This window comes from Muscardinus avellanarius (genome assembly GCF_963383645.1).
Source record: "Muscardinus avellanarius genome assembly, chromosome: 4".
NCBI lineage: Eukaryota > Metazoa > Chordata > Mammalia > Rodentia > Gliridae > Muscardinus > Muscardinus avellanarius.
The window spans coordinates 52,360,812-52,378,513 of NC_137789.1; the positions used below are offsets into that span (position 1 = coordinate 52,360,812).

At 35.5% G+C, this 17,702-nt stretch overlaps 1 protein-coding gene across 1 annotated transcript in view; it reads left to right on the top strand.

Moving 5' to 3' along the window:
* The window catches only part of CNGB3 (cyclic nucleotide gated channel subunit beta 3), a gene marked incomplete at both ends in the record, with an annotated part of 160,428 nt that overhangs the window by 50,625 nt on the left and 92,101 nt on the right, over positions 1 to 17,702 (top strand). Inside the window, 2 exons of the mRNA XM_080694751.1 lie at positions 12,269 to 12,423; positions 17,174 to 17,326. Coding sequence (XP_080550877.1) covers positions 12,269 to 12,423; positions 17,174 to 17,326 — 308 coding nt within the window. The remainder of the gene's footprint in view (positions 1 to 12,268; positions 12,424 to 17,173; positions 17,327 to 17,702) is intronic.

Sequence of the window (17,702 nt, forward strand, 5' to 3'; positions counted from 1 at the left end):
TGAAGATAAAATTATTTCTAAAATTATCTGCTTTGTTAATTCTGTTTCCTGAAGTATTCGTTTTTCTTCCTTATTTTGGTGATCATCATAGTATAGATTTTGTGCAATTGTTCAGTAAATCTTGGCTTGCATTTGAAATCTCCCATAAGTTGTATAGATCAGTAACATACAAAGAAGTCAACAATATTCAAAATTATTAGTACATGGTGATAATAAAAGGCAAATTAACTTTTAGTTTTTTTCAAGGTTTTTAAAAGCTTCCTACAGATCATGACACCCACTTATTGCTTATGCTTAAGGAAGACCATTCCCATCAAACCCCCTCTCTTTCTATCTCCTTACTTTGTTCCACTATTTTATATACCATTACTGTAGATGTTTTTCTGTTTACTGTATTCTTTCTACATTGATTGTAGGACAAACATTGCCAAGAGAAGTGTAACACTAATTATATGTGTGAGCACAGTGTCCCCTATTTCTTCTTGATTTTGCCATCTACATGGGATATAACTGTGTTTCTCCAATTCAGATCCCCTTTCACTGCCTTGAAACAGTTGTTTCTACTTCCGTATACTCAATGCAAGTTTGGGGGAAAGAGAGCAACTTGCTTCACAACTCTAAATGTGGTTGACCACGCACTGTTCCGCCAGGCCCTTCTTCTCCACTCCCTCCAATGACAAAACACACCCAGAATGACTTTCACTTTATAACAAGCATCTCTTGTGTTTCCAGTAATGGTTTTCTTCATTGACAATAACAAAGCCACATTGTTCTGAGCACTTTACAATTTGTAAGCATTGAATGAGTTAAAATGAATCTGTGTGCTATTTTTCAGACTCCTTAGGCTTCCTGGTTTGCTAGTAACTGTGTCTCGCTTTCCAGCACTGCAGATTTTTTTAAATATATTTGCTATTATTTCCAAGGATTTATGGCACTCGCCCTGTTTTCTTGATCCAATTTCCTCTCTGCTTCTTAAAATAGCTTTACCCCTTCTTTTCTAAACACACATGTATTCCATATCAGTATGTTGGTCCTGTCATCACAAGATCCCACAGACTGAGTGGCTTAAGCTCTGAAATGTATTTACTCAGAGTTCTAGAATCAAGAAGTCTGAGACTAAGGGCTGCCATGGTTGTTTTCTGGTGAGGCTTCTCTTCTAGCTAATAGATGGCTACCTGCTTGCAGTAGTTCCATGTGGCTTTTTTTCTGTGGCCAGAATAAAAGCACATTCTAGTACCTCTCTTCTTATAAGTTCACCAATCCTATTAAGGAACCACCTTATTAAGCTCTTTTAACCCCCTTAGACCCCTACCTCTGAACACAGTCAGACTTGGAACATATGAACATATGAATCTGAGAGACAAACATTTAAGTCCATAGCATATTCTAATAGAACAGTTTTTAAATAAAGAAAAAATATAAATTTATTTAGAACAAGTAAAAATAAAGGTAATAATGTAAATAAATGAAGAGAATATGAACTAAAGAACCTTAAAAGTGAATAAAGAACACGTTCTCTTTTTTATTCAAAGTAAGTATACAATGCTGTCTCTTGAATAAATGTATTAGATGTTTAAAATGTACTTCCTCAAGACAACAACTTTCAAGAACATTTGTGAATACATTTTTAACTCTTTTGGGATGTGTGTGTGTGTGTGTGTGTGTGTGTGTGTGTGTGTGTGTATAGAAAAACATGGTTATTCTACTTGTGTCTTTTCTACTCAGAAAAAAATAAGAGAACCCAAAGCCACTAGAAGATTTAAAGTGTTTACTGAAATGATATATACTAATATTATGAGTATTTCATGTTATGACATGTCTATTCATTTTCTTTATAATTGCTTTAATGTAAGGGAACGTTTGCTATTCCTTATTGTGTTGTGTATATTTATACATGCATTTATGTGCCCGTATTTACCTTATGATTATAAACTCGTAATCTATGTGTAATATTTTTTATAACCTTTTCATTACTTTAGCCTTAAATAGTTACCTAATCTTTAATAGGCCTCAGTACCACTGCATGTCTGAGACAGTAGAATGTAATTCACTAATAGTACAAATAAACACCATGGGCATGACCCCCCCCCCAGTACTTATAGCTTAGTAGAAAGAAAAGCTCTACAAAGTAGACTGCTGACAGGGAGTGAGGAAATAGACTTTGAGGACATAAATGCACCTGTAGCACATTGCAAACAGATCAAGACTCATTTAGGTTAAGAAATCGTGCGCCATAATATCCATATGTGTACTGCCATATGTATAAATTAATGTGTACAAACAATGCCATATGCACAAGTGAAATGTGACAATTCAACATCCTCATAGCATTTAGGGGTGACTATGAGAAGGGGCTGGTGGAGCTATATCTATGCTCATCAAAATTTACAAAAAATGTCAAACTTTTGATTGATAGTTGGATTTCCGGGTTTAAAAAATCAAAATTTAGTGCTATTTACAATTACTTTCATTCAGAAATGTATAGCTCCCCAAATATTCACCTATTCGAAGCAAGATTCTTTTCTACACATGTAATTCTGAAATCAGATATATAAATTTATTATTAATTCTTGATAATCATGGCAAAGAAAAAAAAGACATCCTTTTTCCCTTCCCCAAGCTTTCCAAATTAGATTATAATACTTTTTGTATAATTTCTGTATGTTATTCAACAAGATAGAAATGACAAGTGTAAAAAGACTTTAACCAACCTAGATTTTTAAATGAGTTTAAAATTAATAAATTTTTTTTATGGTACTGGGGTTCCTGGAAACCTTTCTACCTACAGGTTACTCTCCCAGACCTATTTTTTTATACTTTTTAAATTTGGAAACAGGGTCTCTCAAGCCAGCGCGGTGGGCTTCGAACCTGCGCGATCCTCCTGTCTTTGCCTCCCAAGTGCGGGGATTACAAGTGTGCGCCACCACCCCTGGCTAATTCCTAAAAATTAAGAGAAATCTAGTAAAGTTTGCAAATGCCAAGATTTATTCCAAGATTTTATTAGCAGAAATAAAACTACATTCAGATGAGTTTGGAAAATAATGAATGGGCCAGGCGTGGTGGCGCACGCTTGTAATCCCCGCACTTGGGAGGCGGAGACAGGAGGATCGCGCAGGTTTGAAGCCAGCCACCGGCTTAAGAGACCCTGTTTCCAAACTTAAAAAGTATATATAAAAAAAAATAGGTCTGGGAGTGTAGCCCAGAAGTAGAAGGGCTTCCAGGAACCCCAGTACCACAAAAAACAAAACAAACAAAATGATGATGATGATGATGATGATGATGATGATGATGATGATGATGATGATGATGATGGATGCAAAACAGTGCTTAGAGGAAAATGGCAGATTTTGTGCACCTCTTTTTACAAAATACTTAAGAATGAGGAGAAAAACTGACAAAATCTGTTAACACTGCACATTTTTTTAACCAATTTCCTTGAAGATTACCAATGAAATTTTACTTTTTAAAATTAAAGTCTTCCTCCGGCCCTCATCCCACTCACTTTGTATGCAGCATGAGACACCACTGACCTCCTTTTTCAAACTGCTACCTCCTCTGGTTTTTGTGACATTTTTCTCTCTTAGCTCCACCTTTCTAATTGCTACATCTCAGTTCCTTTTTTTAAATGCTACTCTTTAAATGTCAGCAAATTCCAAGGTTGTGAACTCTCAGTCTTTTCTTGTTCTTTGCAGGCTCTTACCAGTAATTTTACCCACAGCCTAATCTCCACCATCTCCTCTAGACAGGTGAATCCTAGTTCAGTATCCCCAGTTCAGTACTCCCTTAGCTATTCAGATGTAAATTTCAGCTGCCTATTGTATTGGATACATTTAATGAGCCTTTGATTTTTTTTAATTCACATCTCAAGTTTAACATAACTGAACTGAATGTATTTATATTTCTCGTGCAACTCCATCTTGTAAGAGATATCATAGCTATCCACGTTGCAAGCTCAATTAGTTTCCAAGGACAACATAACGAGTCACCACAGATTGGATAGCTTAAAATAACGGAAATTCATTCTCACAGTTCTGGAGGCTAGAAACCCCAAATCAAAGTGTCCACAATCAGTCCTCCAGAAAGTACCAAGGGAGAATCTATTCCATGCCTCTTGCCCAGTGTCACGGCTGCCAATGATCCGTGATGTTTCTGGCTTGCAGGTGCATCACTCCACTCTGCTTCTGTTGTCACATGACATCATCATGTATTCTCCACGTCTTCAGGTGGCCTTCTTAGAAGGACGCTAGTCACCATACTAAAGGTCCACTCTGCTCCAGTACAATTTTGATTTCAGTGTAGGTGCTCCTCAACTTCCAGAAAGGTTGCATCCCAATAAACACATTGTTAAATTGAAAATAACATAAATCAAAAATGCACTTCACACACCTAACTTACCGAACATCATAGCACACTGTAGAGTACTAGTTGTTTGTCCTGACAATTTCATGGCTGACTGGGCCATGCTGCTGCCTGGCATCACAAGAGTATCATTCCAGGGATCATCCAGAAAATATCAAAATTCAAAACTCAAAGTACCATTTCTACTGAATGCTTACAAAAGAAAAATGATCTTGTCTATGGAAGTTATAAGGTCACTTTAAAGCTGACTAGTATTCATTTTGTAACAGTAGCTTAGGAATCTATTTTGTAACTTTCTGGTACATGTGTCTGTATGCCCCACTATCAGAAGTATAGGTTTCCTATTTCTCCTTTGTTCTAAAGAAAAAACTTGCCCAATGGGAAACTAGCTAACTGGATTAGATTGTGAGGTCTCACTCCAGCCAGTGGGGGATGACACAGTGGGTTACATGTCAGAATGATAAAAAGGAGCCTGGACTGGTTGTGTGGTATGTTTCCTCAATTTATGGTGTGCATGCACACTTCTGCAGAATTAAGCTACCTTGCAGAGTTACTTTTGAGTTCATGAGTATTTATTCAATACTCCCCAAAATCTGTTTCTAACAAATGTTTATTGTATTTGTCTCATCATAAAGTCAAAACATTATAACTTCAAGGATCAAAAGTCAAACCATCTGTAATTGAATCTGCAAAGAAATTATTTCTAAGTATTGCCATATTCTCAGGTTCTAGGAAGACATGAATGTTGGCAGTGATTATTCAATGAAATATGCTGACGAAACTTGAAGTTGTGTTCATTTATGTTAAGATATAATTTATGTTTTAAGCACTGAAACATTTTATAAAGTTATTTTAGGTAAGCAATTTGTTGAAGGAATGGGGTGGGGAAGGTGGTACATCAGGTAGTTTGGGAAGCAAGGAGTCCTTAATTTGACCAAATCAGAATGAGAGTATGGGACAAGTTCTGGATAAGGGGGCCCATAACAGATTAATTTCATGCTTCCTAACTGGGTCCTGTTCAAATGGTCTCCATCCAATTAGACAAAAATTCTTCAATAGCAGAACTATATTTTCTTTCTTTCTTTTTTTCTTTCTTTCTTTGTTTTGTTTTAGGTACTACAGATGGAACCCAGGGGCATTCTGTCTCCAAGCTACCCCCCAGCCCTATTTTTTATTATTTATTTTGAAACAGAATTTTACTGAGTTGCAAAGGGCCCCACTACATAGCTGAGGTTGTCCTCAAACCACGATCCTCCTGTCTCAGCCTCCCAAATGCTAGAAGTTTGTTTCTTCTTTATAGCAGTTGTTAATCATATTTACAGGGGAGGGAAAAATGCTATGATTATCATGCCTTTCAACAAATTATTTGTCAATAAAATTTTATAGGGAGTTAAAGTACTGTAAAGAATAAACTGTTAGTCAAAAGGTCTTGCCAAAGGTTTCTATCTGTTCTAAATGTCTCCAGCCCAAGATACCCAAAATAACAATAAGGCCAGGCCGCAGATTCTTCCCCAGTTGCCCAGAGATATTTCAGATGTAATACTGAGCCTATCCTCTACACCTTGAGGGTCAGCTATATTTAATGACTTGTTTTCAGATAATAAAATTTGGAAATCGGGGAAAAAAAATTACTTTGTAGTGGAAAAACATAGTAGATGCTCTCTCAACCGAGTGATCAAGGTTAACGTCACCAGTGATGTAGATGGCATATGCCCTCCAATATGATGCTGATACAAGAATAATATTCTTCCCCAAACCCATAATTCCTGCCTAAAATGAGAAAAGCTCTAGACAAACCCAAACTAAAGGCATTCTACAACATACCTGACTAGTACTCTTTAAAACATTCAAGGTCACAAAAAGAAAGTGTGAGAAACTATCACAGACCAGAGGAGGCTAAATAGATATGACAACTAAATGCATGAGATATCCTGGGACAAAATGTAGGACATCATTGGAAAAACTTATGAAATCTAAATAAAGTCTAGAGTTTGGAGTTTAGTTCATAATAACATACTAGTGTTGGCTTCTTAGTTGTGATAAACATTGTATAATAAAGTAAGATATTAACATCAGGGGAAACAAACTGTTAACCCACATAGTTTAACTTGACTCTGCCTTCTTTAAGTCATATTTTCTTCTTATCATAATTAATTATCTTCTTTCTTTTTCTAATTATTTTTCTAAAACATAGCTAATCATTTCCCTTTTCTGTTTAGACTTCAGCCCTATCAGTCTCAGCTAACATTTCAAAGCAAATTATAGGTGATTTGGTAACCTATACTAAAATGTTTAAGTTTTTATCATATTGCACAAGGCCAAAACCAATACCCTAATTCTCAGACTGTTTGCTTTGCCTTAAATACCTACTGTTTATAAAACCAAAGCGCCATTCACCAGATAAGTGCCATTCGACTCAAACACCACCTCCTCTGTAAATTCACCTCCTACCACCCTCACCCATTTTATCATTTCCATCAAAATTAGCCATCTTAAAGAAAATGTGGTATATATACACAATGTAACATTTTTTCTCAAAAAAAAAAAAAAAGAAAGAAATCCTGTCATTTGTGGCAACATGGATGGAACTGGAGGCCATTTTGGTGTAAGCCAGAAAGTTGATCTCAGGGAAGTAGAGAGTAGAACAGGGATCACTAAAGAGTAGAAAAAGTAATTGAGAAGAGGGATACAGTTATATAGAAGGAATATGCTCTGATGTTCTATAGCATAGTAGGATGACTATAGTTTACACTAATTTATTATATATTATCTAAAGAATTACGAGAGAGGTTTAAAGCTTCCCAACACAAAGAAATTATAAACATTTAAGTAGATGAAAATGTTAATTATCTTGATTTTTGTCATTAGAGATTATACACATATATCAACTTTTCACAATGTGCCCCATAAAGCAATTGTTACATGTAAATTCAAAGTAAAAGAGATTTTAAAAAGCTAGTCATCTGCCAGGCATGGTGACCCACGCTTGTAATCCCCGCGCTTGGGAGGCAGAGACAGGAGGACCGCGCAGGTTCGAAGCCAGCCGCGTGCGCTGGTTTAGGAGACCCTGTTTCCAAATAAAAATGTAAAAATAGGTCTGGGAGTGTAGCCCGGAGGTAGAAGGGCTTCCAGGAACCCCAGTACCACCAAAATAAATAAATAAATAAATAAATAAATAAATAAATAAATAAAATTTTAAAAAGCTAGTCATCTTTGCATGTTATACTGATACAGCAATCTCGAACCAGAGAACATATTCTTCCTGGATGTATATGAAAACTGTCCAAGAGTCCTAATGAACACAGGCAATTTTAAAATAATTTCAACATGTATATCTTTTGTGTTTAGGTATCTGTGTCTTTTGTGTGTCCTCCTAAAGCGATAACCATGAGTGCACCTGCAAAACACAGGCTTTTTCTCCTTTCTCCACTACAATGCCTCTTCACCACTGTACAAAAGGGAAGATATGCTTCTCTCTAATTCAAATCTTGCCCTGGAGGGCAAAAATTTCTGTGAATTTTATTGTTGTTTGTTTGTTTTTTTTTTTTTTTTTTGCATTTACCTCTGATTAAATTTAAATAAATAAAAAATATTAGTACAATTCTACTTTTTTGAGAAATTTTAATGAATTTTCTCTGGACCTTTAAAGTCATAAATTTTATTCCAACAGCAATTAATTCTTCATTCCTTCATATAGGTACATTAAAAAAATTTTAGAAATCTCATATTTCTCAGGAATTGATTATCCAGGAAGACTTTTCTTCCAAATTTAAGATTTTCCTTTCCAATATTTTCCAAAATTCGTGCATTAAAATTTTCAAAGCATTTTTGCTATTAACCAAATCTTTCATCATTATAGACCAATTCTTTTAATAATATACAAACTAGTAACAAACTAAAAATATCAAATGTAGGTCAAATGACACGACTATATGTAAGATATGTCCATTAATTCCCTCTTATGCCCCAATTTGCTTCTTTATTTTATGAAATATATTCTTTATTTCTCTTTATCTTTTTATGTTCAGTCACAAAATTATCTAAAAAAAATTTTATATACTGGCAGAGGAGAAGATGGGTAATGATTACTTTAGGAAAGAAACTAAAAAAAAAAAAGAAGATAAAATAGACTGGCATTTTAATGTTCCAGCTAAGACAAAAATAAAAAATGCATAAAAGTTAAAATTGATATATATATAATTAATGAAGCTATCATGCTTTCTAATATTATTTTCATCATTTTTAACCAGGAGATACATTTATATATAAGCCGGTATGCTTAAGTGTCAAGTATATGATCAATTAGGGCTTGTAGATAAATCAGGAAAAGAAGAAATATGCATGCTAGGACTTAGGGCTTGAATAAGCCATTTGACAGTTTGAATATCTAACTTTATAGTTAATGATTTACCAACCCTCAACTTTGCTTTTTATAGATTTTTAAAGCATTGAGGCACATAAAATAAGGTCAAACAAAAGGTTAGAAGTAGCAGGTTTATTCAACAAGCAATTATTTAAAATCTACCTTGTCCTAAGGCTTGTGGAGTATAAAGAAAAGACATACCCCTGACCTTACGAACTTCACAGCATGTGTTAATGTCATCCACAAATTTTGCTCCAAATATCCCATAATAACTGAGAAACACCAAGTTCTTGTCCCAGAACTCTATTTCTGAGTACCTCCTTGGAAACTCAAATAAGAACTTACTGCACACGATCCTTGAATTCATTTTTTTCCATGTACCCAGTACATATGTATTAGTCAGCATTTTCACAGATATAATCTAAAGAACTGACCATACAGTTTTGAGGAAGAAGTACTTATTTGCTCGTGGTTTAAATATTGTGAGTTCAGACCATATGAGGCTGGAGACTACAGATCTCAAGGCATGCCGGCAGGAAGTGGAGAGAGGAACACAAGGCTATGCACACCATGGAGGCCAGAAGCAAGAGAGAGGGAGGGAGGAGAAGCCATGTAAAATCCCCAAAGCAGCAGCTCCAGCAATCCACTTTCTCCAGCCATACCCTACTGGGCTGGGCCACCACCCAGATAAATCCATTACAATGATTTAGCCACTGCTGAGATTATAACTAAGCCCTCCTTCCAATATTGCCACTCCATTTTCATGTGGGTTAAGGGCATTCTAATTCCAAACAATTACAACATATAAGCATCTGTTTTCTAGATTCCTATGTATATTAATGTTATCTTCATGAATCAAATTTCTTACAATCCAAACTTGAGAATCATTTTTGATTCTTAACTTAAGATACCCAAACCTCCAGAAAATGCACCACATACTATGAGTAATACTTGCTCTGAGGTATTTTTAATCTCTCTTTTCCTCCCATCAGCTATAACCTATTCCTCATTTCCATGCTGCCCCTCTTTTACTTACTATTATTGCTACCTCTCCAAAGTACAAATGTATCTGCTCAAACTCTTCATTTGCTTAATAGTCTATGCTGACTTCTTTTTGCAACTAATGTCCAAACTAAACAGGTCACATAGGACCATCAAAACTATGTTCTACCCATCTTGCCTTTCCAGACCCAATCACCATATATCATCTTTGCCACTCTCTGGCACTTGCCCCCTACATACGTGCATGCGCGCGCACACACACACACACACACACACACACACACACACCACATACACACATACACACACACACACAGTTCCAATCACATTAAAATATTTATTGCATTATGTCATGTTTGAACAAATTACTCCCAAGGCCTAGAATGCTGGTTCACCACTTCTCTGTCAAGGGTCTTTTAATTCCTTAAGACAACAAATCTCCCCACCAAAATCTCTCCTTAACACTCCAGATTAAGTTCAGTGGGAGCATAGGAATAATTTGTACATATCCTTATTATTTATTGTTAGCTATTTATCAATATTCTAACTTCCCCATTAAACTATTGAGCAAGTTTCTAATCCATATATATTTGTTATACATTAAGTAGAAGCTTAATAAAAACTTGGTGGATGAACAAACTTCTAAGCATACTAAGTTTTTAAGAATCAATACATGTATTTAAATATCACTTGTCACCCCATAAATATTTAAATTTTCTTTTTTATGCATCAGTTAAGAAATAAGTTTAATTTTTACAAGATTTTTATGAGCTGAGATAGTTGTGCACACTTGTAATACCGGCATTCAGGAGGCTGAGACAGGAGGATTGCATTTCATGAACAGCCTCAGCTACTTAGCAAGGCCCTTTGTAATTCAGTGAGAACTGTTTCAAAAATAAAAAGACTAAAACCTAGGGTGGAGGTATAGCTCAGAAGTACAATGCCCCTGGGTTCTATCCAAAGTACCACACAAAAAAAATAATTTTATAAAAAAAGAATCAAAGATGAAATCTATGACAGTTATTATAAAAATATTATTATGGTTTTATGGACCTAGAGTCCACCTATTTCTGTGTTGTTTAAAAATTATCTAATTTTCTTTCACTGTAGCTCAGATTTTACCATTCTTAAGCACACTTATAAATGTCTTATATAGTACATTATGCTTGAATAATCTCAGTGCTGAGATAAAACCTTTGACTCTTGAAAAAGGCATAAATTATGACAATAAAAAGAGAAGAGATAAAAACACCAATAGTCTGGGAATCTGTAAACAGTGATATATGTGAAACATTCATGGGCCAAATAGAGAAACCATGTTCATGAATAGGGGCTCATAATATATTTCTCTTAAATAGTCCATAAGTTATCAAGTTCCAGTATGAAACCCCATATTTTCCAGTTTGAAACTGAGACAGAAACAGAATATATGAATGTGAGTAGATGAGCGCTGACATGGGCCTGTGTAGAACCAGTGTCATCTGTGAAAAGGAAGAGAGAAGAGTCAGAATTCTGGGGGAAACCTCTGAAGAAATTTAGATCTTTCACAAATGTGCTAGTCTACTCCCCATTCTCTGTAATAATCTGTTTGTATATTTTCTCAGAATGAAAGCTCTTAAAATATATCAGCTGTATTATTTTTCTATTGCTATGAAACAAGTTACCCAAACTCAGCAGTTTAATAGCACACTTACTTACTAGCTCATATTTTCATAGAGCACAAGTCTGGGTGGTCTTGGCCAAGTTCTCAGGGCTCTCATTTGGAGGTGTTGGAGAAGGATCTATTTTCAAACCCATTCACGTTATTGGCAAAAAAAAAAAAGAAAAAAAAAAACTTGTTACTTGGGGTTGTAGGACTTAGGTCCCTTTGTTTTTATTATCAGTCAAGATTATCTCAGCCTGTTAAGAGGCCTCATGCAATTCTTATTTGGTGGCCCTCTTCTTTAAAGCTAGCAATAGAGGCTTTATCTCAAATAACATCCTCCATGCATGTGCTTAAAGTCTCTGCCTTTCTGCTCTTTCACCAGCTGAAAAAACTCTGCTTTTAAAGGGCTCATGTGATTAAATCAGGCCCACCTGTATAATTTCATTTTGAATTAAATTATGCCATATTACATGAACTAATTATGGAATCAAAGCCCATTATATTTATTGCACCCAGGATTATGCAGGACAGAGATTCCAAGCAGCAGGGAATCTTGGGCCATCTTATATTTCTGACTAACATGACAGCTATACCTTTGGTACTTCTAGTGATGCAATCTACTGATAAGATCATAGTTATCAAGAGCTAACATGGTCGATAATGAACATTTTCTGTTAATGGGTTCTAATTTTTCAGGGAAAAATCTGCATTCCATCAGAACTATGGCCATTAATTTTAAATGCTTGAATTGTTTTATTCAATAGCAAAAAGGGAAAGTTCGTAAATATATATATATATATATATATATATATTAAAAATATAAAATCTCTCCCCAGTAGGTATTTCCTCATGAGCCTATCTCTATATCTATTTTTTTCTTTTTCTTTTTTCTCAATTAGCCCAAAGAGCAAACCATTTGGAGCCCCTGTTATTAATGAGTATGCTGATACCCAGCTACACAACCTGGTGAGAAGAATGCGGCAAAGGACAGCCCTCTACAAGAGTAAGCTGAAAGAGGGAGAAATATCCTCTCCTGAAGCCAGCCCACGTACTGGTAAGCACTGTTCCCTTGAACGACTGGGAAGAAAACAAAACATGAAGGGACATGTACTTATCAAATTATTCAGTTTGGGTTCCCAAAAGCAGATCCTAAGACAATGATTCAGGTGCGTATAGTTTATTTTGAGACTGATAGATATAGATACAGATATAGATGATATAGATGTATGTGTATTGTTTATATGTATATAAAAGATAAGAAAGTTTGTTTTTTAAAAATAATATTAATATAGCCGGGCATGGTAGCACACGCTTGTAATCCCCACGCTTGGGAGGCAGAGACAGGAGGATCGCACAGGTTTGAAGCCAGCCGCGCGCGCTGGCTTAGGAGACCCTGTTTCCAAATAAAAACGTAAAAATAGGTCTGGGAGTGTAGCCTGGAGGTAGAAGGGCTTCCAGGAACCCCAGTACCACCAAAAAAAAAAATTAATACAAATCAAATAGTTAATTATATGGGATAGAATTAAAGGCATCCTTATAATTCCAAGGAAATTTGGGTTTTCAAAATGAACTATGTATTGCACAATAACCTGTTTTATTTTTTAATATCTTGAAATACATGCAATTTTTATAGGAATAAAATAGATCCTGAGAAATTGGTTTGCTAAGGATTATCAGCAAATAGATGAAATCTTTTTTTTTTTTTTGGTGGTATTGGGGTTCCTGGAAACTCTTCTACCTCTGGGCTACACTCCCAGACATATATATATATATATATATATATATATATATATATATATATATTCTTAATTTGGAAACAGGGTCTCCTAAGCCAGCATGGCTGGCTTCGAACCTGCATGATCTTCCTTGTCTCCACCTCCCAAGCGCGAGGATTACAAATGTGTGTCACCACACCCGGAATGAAATCATATTATTTTTTATTTCTTTTAACAGTGCACTGTAATCATACATCTTAATGGATTAAAAGATGATAAAGACATACATGCACACAACACTAATTTAGCCCTTCCCCAATTCCCTCCCCATTTCCTCTCCCTTCCTTTCTTCTCATGTTTGGCTTAGTGATTAACTTTGATATGTTTGTGAATCTACATCATGCACATTAGGGAATTTTCCTCTTCCCCCTGTTCATCCCCTCAGTTAAGTCACCTTATTTGCTCATCTGAGGTTTCTCTTTCTTCATCTGGAGTTCCTCTTATGACCCCTTTTTCCTCTAGTTTCCAGATATTAGAAAAGCATCCAGTTTTTTACTTTTTGTTACAGACTAATCTCACTTAGCAAAATGTTCTCCACTTTCATCCATTTCCCTATAAATGACATAATTTTGTTCTTCATTATGGCTGAATAAAATTCCATTGTATATATATCCCATAGTTGTGTAATCCATTCATCTGTTGATGAACATCTTGGCTGATTCCATAGTTTGGCAATTGTGAATTGCACAGCTATGAACATAGATACGCATGCATTAGTTTGGTAGTTTGGTTTCCATTATTTTAGGTAAATAGCCAGAAGTGATATTGCTGGATCATATAGTAGGTTCATTCTCATTCTTTTTTAAATTTTTTTATTGATGCTTGTAGTCATACATCTTAATGGAGTGCAAGATTGTAGGACATACAAGCATACATCACTCAGCCCTTACCCAATTCTCTCTCCCTTCCCTCCTTCTCATGTTTGGCTTAGTGATTGTCTTTGATAGGTTTGTGAATATATCTCATGAACATTAGGGAATTTCCCTTTTCTCTCCTCCCATTCTATAGTTTTATGACCCATTTTCTCCCTAGCTTTCACATATTAAGGAGAGTATCCAATTTCTTACTTTTTGTGACTAATCTTACTTAGCATAATATTTTCCAGTTCCATCCATTTCCCTGCAAATGATGTAATTTTGTTCTTCTTTATGGCTGGGTAAAATTTCATTATGTACATGTCCCATAGTTTTGTAATCATTTCATCTGTTTATGGACATCTTGGCTGGCTCCATAGTTTGGAAATTGTGAATTTTGAAGCTATGAACATAGATATGCATGCATTAGTTTTGTAGTTTGGTTTCCATTATGGGTATCTATTGATAGATACCCAGAAGTGGTATTGCTAGATCATATGGTAGGTTCATTCCCATTTTTCTGAGGATCTTCATACTGTTTTCCAAAGTACTTGCACAAATTTGCAGTCCCACCAACAATGTATTAGAGTTCTCACTACTCCACATTCTCATCAGCATTTGCTGTTTGTGTTTTGAATGATTGCCATTCTTGTTGGAGTTAGGTGAAATCTCAGGGTAGTTTTAACTTGCATCTCTCTGATTGCTAATTATGTTGAGCTTTTTTCCATATATTTATTGGCCATCTGAATTTCTTCTTTTGTGAAGTGTCTATTTAGTTCATTTGCCCATTTTTATTGGGTTATTTGTTTTCTTAGTGTTGCATTTCTTGAGTTCTCTGTGTATTTTAAACATTAGTCCTCTATCGGAGGAATGGTTGGCCAAAATTTTCTCCCATTCTCTCGGCTCTCTGTTAAGGTTCTTAATAGTTTCCTTTGCTATACAGAAGCTCTTCAGTTTAATACAATTTTACATATTGATCTGCCTTTTAATTTCTTGTGCTTTGGGGGTCTGTTCAGAAAGTTTTACCTGTGTCTTTGTATTAAAATGTTGTACATACACCCTCTTGAAGGAACTACTAGGTCTCTGGTCTGATATCCAAGAATTTGATCCATCTTGAATTACTCTTGTGCAGGTGAGAAAGTGAAGTTCATTTCCATTTTTCTACCTATGCTTAACAAGTTTTGCCAATACCGTTGCTTGAAGAGGCTATCTTTTTCAAGTGTATGTTTTTGGTCTCTTTGTCAAAAGTCAATAGGTTATAAGTATATGGATTTGTTTCTGAGTCTTCTATTCTGCTCCATTGGTCTATGTGTCTGTGTTTGTGCCAGTACCATGATGTTTTTATTACTATTGCTTTGTAGCATACTTTGAAGCCAGGTATTGTGATATCTCCTGAATGGTTCTTGTTGCTGAGAACTACTTTGAATATTCTGGGTTTTTGTTGTTCCAAATGAATTCACTAATTTTTCTATGTCTGTGAGGAATGACATTGGTAATTTAATGGGTATTGCATTAAATCTGTAGATCACTTTTGGAAATATGGCCATTTTGATAATATTTATTCTGTCTATCCAAGCAAATCCATCTCTGAAGGTCTTCTTCAATTTCTTTTTTGTGTTTCATAATTTTTTTTGTAGAGGTCTTTTACATCCTTGGTTAGGTTTATTCCTAAGTATTTTATTTTTGGGGGGACATCCTGAGTGGAAGTATTTTCTGAATTTCTTTTTCAGTGAATTTATGGTTGGCATACAGGAAAGCTTCTGATTTTTTAAGATTGATTTTGTATGCAACACATTGCTGAATTGGTTGATCAGTTCTATAAGCCTTTTGGTTGAGTTTGTTGGTTTTCTAAGTATAGTATCATGTCATCTGCAAATAGGGATAGTTTTAGCTCTTCTTTTTCTATTTATACTCCTTTGATTTCCTTATCTTGCCTTATTGCTCTGCCTATAGTCTCAAGTACTCTATTAAGAAGTGGTGATAATGGACATCATTGTCTTGTTCCTGTTTTTAGGAGAAATTCTTATAGTTTTTCTTACCTTTCAGTTCTCCATGGTCTGTTCCAATTTATGCTGGTTTCTTTCTCTTGTCAGGATGCAGTTTTCCCAATGACAAAGTATCAGCAGGACTGGTATGTGTTTCCTTCAGTTGCCATCTTTAAGGAAGTCCCTTATATGTTATTTTTAAATATATAAAGCCAAAATAAGTCATAGTTATTACAGATTGAAATAGATATGTTGAAAAAGATATTTTGAGTTTTATTTATCTGTAGCTTAAAGGATCTGAATAATAACCAAACACCTGTGGAATGGGTGAGTGTGTTATGTAATATGTTTGTTGATGCCATATTAATTTTAAACTTGCTATGATTTCTCAAATTCCAGTGTTTTCATTACTTGGATTTTCTTTTCTCTGGTCCGGGGATGGAACCCAGGGGCATTCGACCTCCGAGCTACACCCCCTGACCTATTTTTTATTCTTTATTTTGAAACTGGGTCTCACTGAGTTGCAGAGGGCCTCTGGATAATTTAAATATGCCACTGTTTTCTTTTATTTTATACATTATTGTACATTTAAGGTATACAGCATGATATTCCCATATACATATAGTGAAATAAATGTCAACAATTTTTTTTCTTGGTGGTACTGGGGTTCCTGGAAGCCCTTCTACCTCTGGGCTACACTCTCAGACCTATTTTATACTTTTTTTAAATTTGGAAACAGGGTCTCTTAAGCCAGCGAGGCTGGCTCCGAACCAGCACAATCCTCCTGTCTCAGCCTCCCAAGTGAGGGATTACAAGCGTGCGCCACCACACCCGGCCAATGTCAACATTTTAAATATGAACACTTTAAGGTGGATATAATGGTATACCATTGTAATTCCAGTACTTGAGAAGCTGAGTCATAAGTTCGAGGTCAGCTTTAGCACCTTAGAGAGGTCCTCTGCAACTTGTGTGATGCTATTTTAAAATTAAAAATAGGGCTGGGGAGGTAACTCAGAGGTAGAATCCCCTGGGTTCAATCCCCAGTACCACACACACAAAGAAAAAGAAAAACATAATCATTCTACATCTTTTGCCTCTATTAAGAAGATTTCCAAGCATTCTTGCTTCATCAAATTCAAGTTCATTTCTGTTAACCTATTAAAAACATTCCTTCTTTTTTTCTTATAAAGCAAAGCCCACAGCTGTATCATCAACACAAGAATGTAATTCTAAGCAAGAAAAAGAACATTACCCTGGCATGTTGTGTTGCAAATTCCAGATGGCATCTCTGACAGAGGGCCTGAAGAGAATTACACTTCCAAGAAGCATAGATTCGCACACAGGTACCATCTAAGGGGAAACCCACTGGGAGGGCTGGCTGTCACCAGCAACCCCTGAGACCTAAAGTCACAGACAGCTTCTGTTTTCTCAGGCTATATTCTGAATCTATTTATAAAGCATAATTTAAGCTATATAATCTGCAAATAATTGTTCACCCCTATCTAGTGAAGACAAGAGATAAAATATTCCTGCTTGTTTTTCAAAAGGAGTCTAGGGCCTGTCCCACATGTAATTATTTATAAAAAGAAGGTCCCAAAGTGCTGCATAATATAGATACTGACACACACAAAATCATTACAAAGCTCCACCCTCTCCCAGGGTTTCACACTGTTAATTATTCTAATGGAACAAGTCTCCTCTGTGCCCTCCATAGGCAGA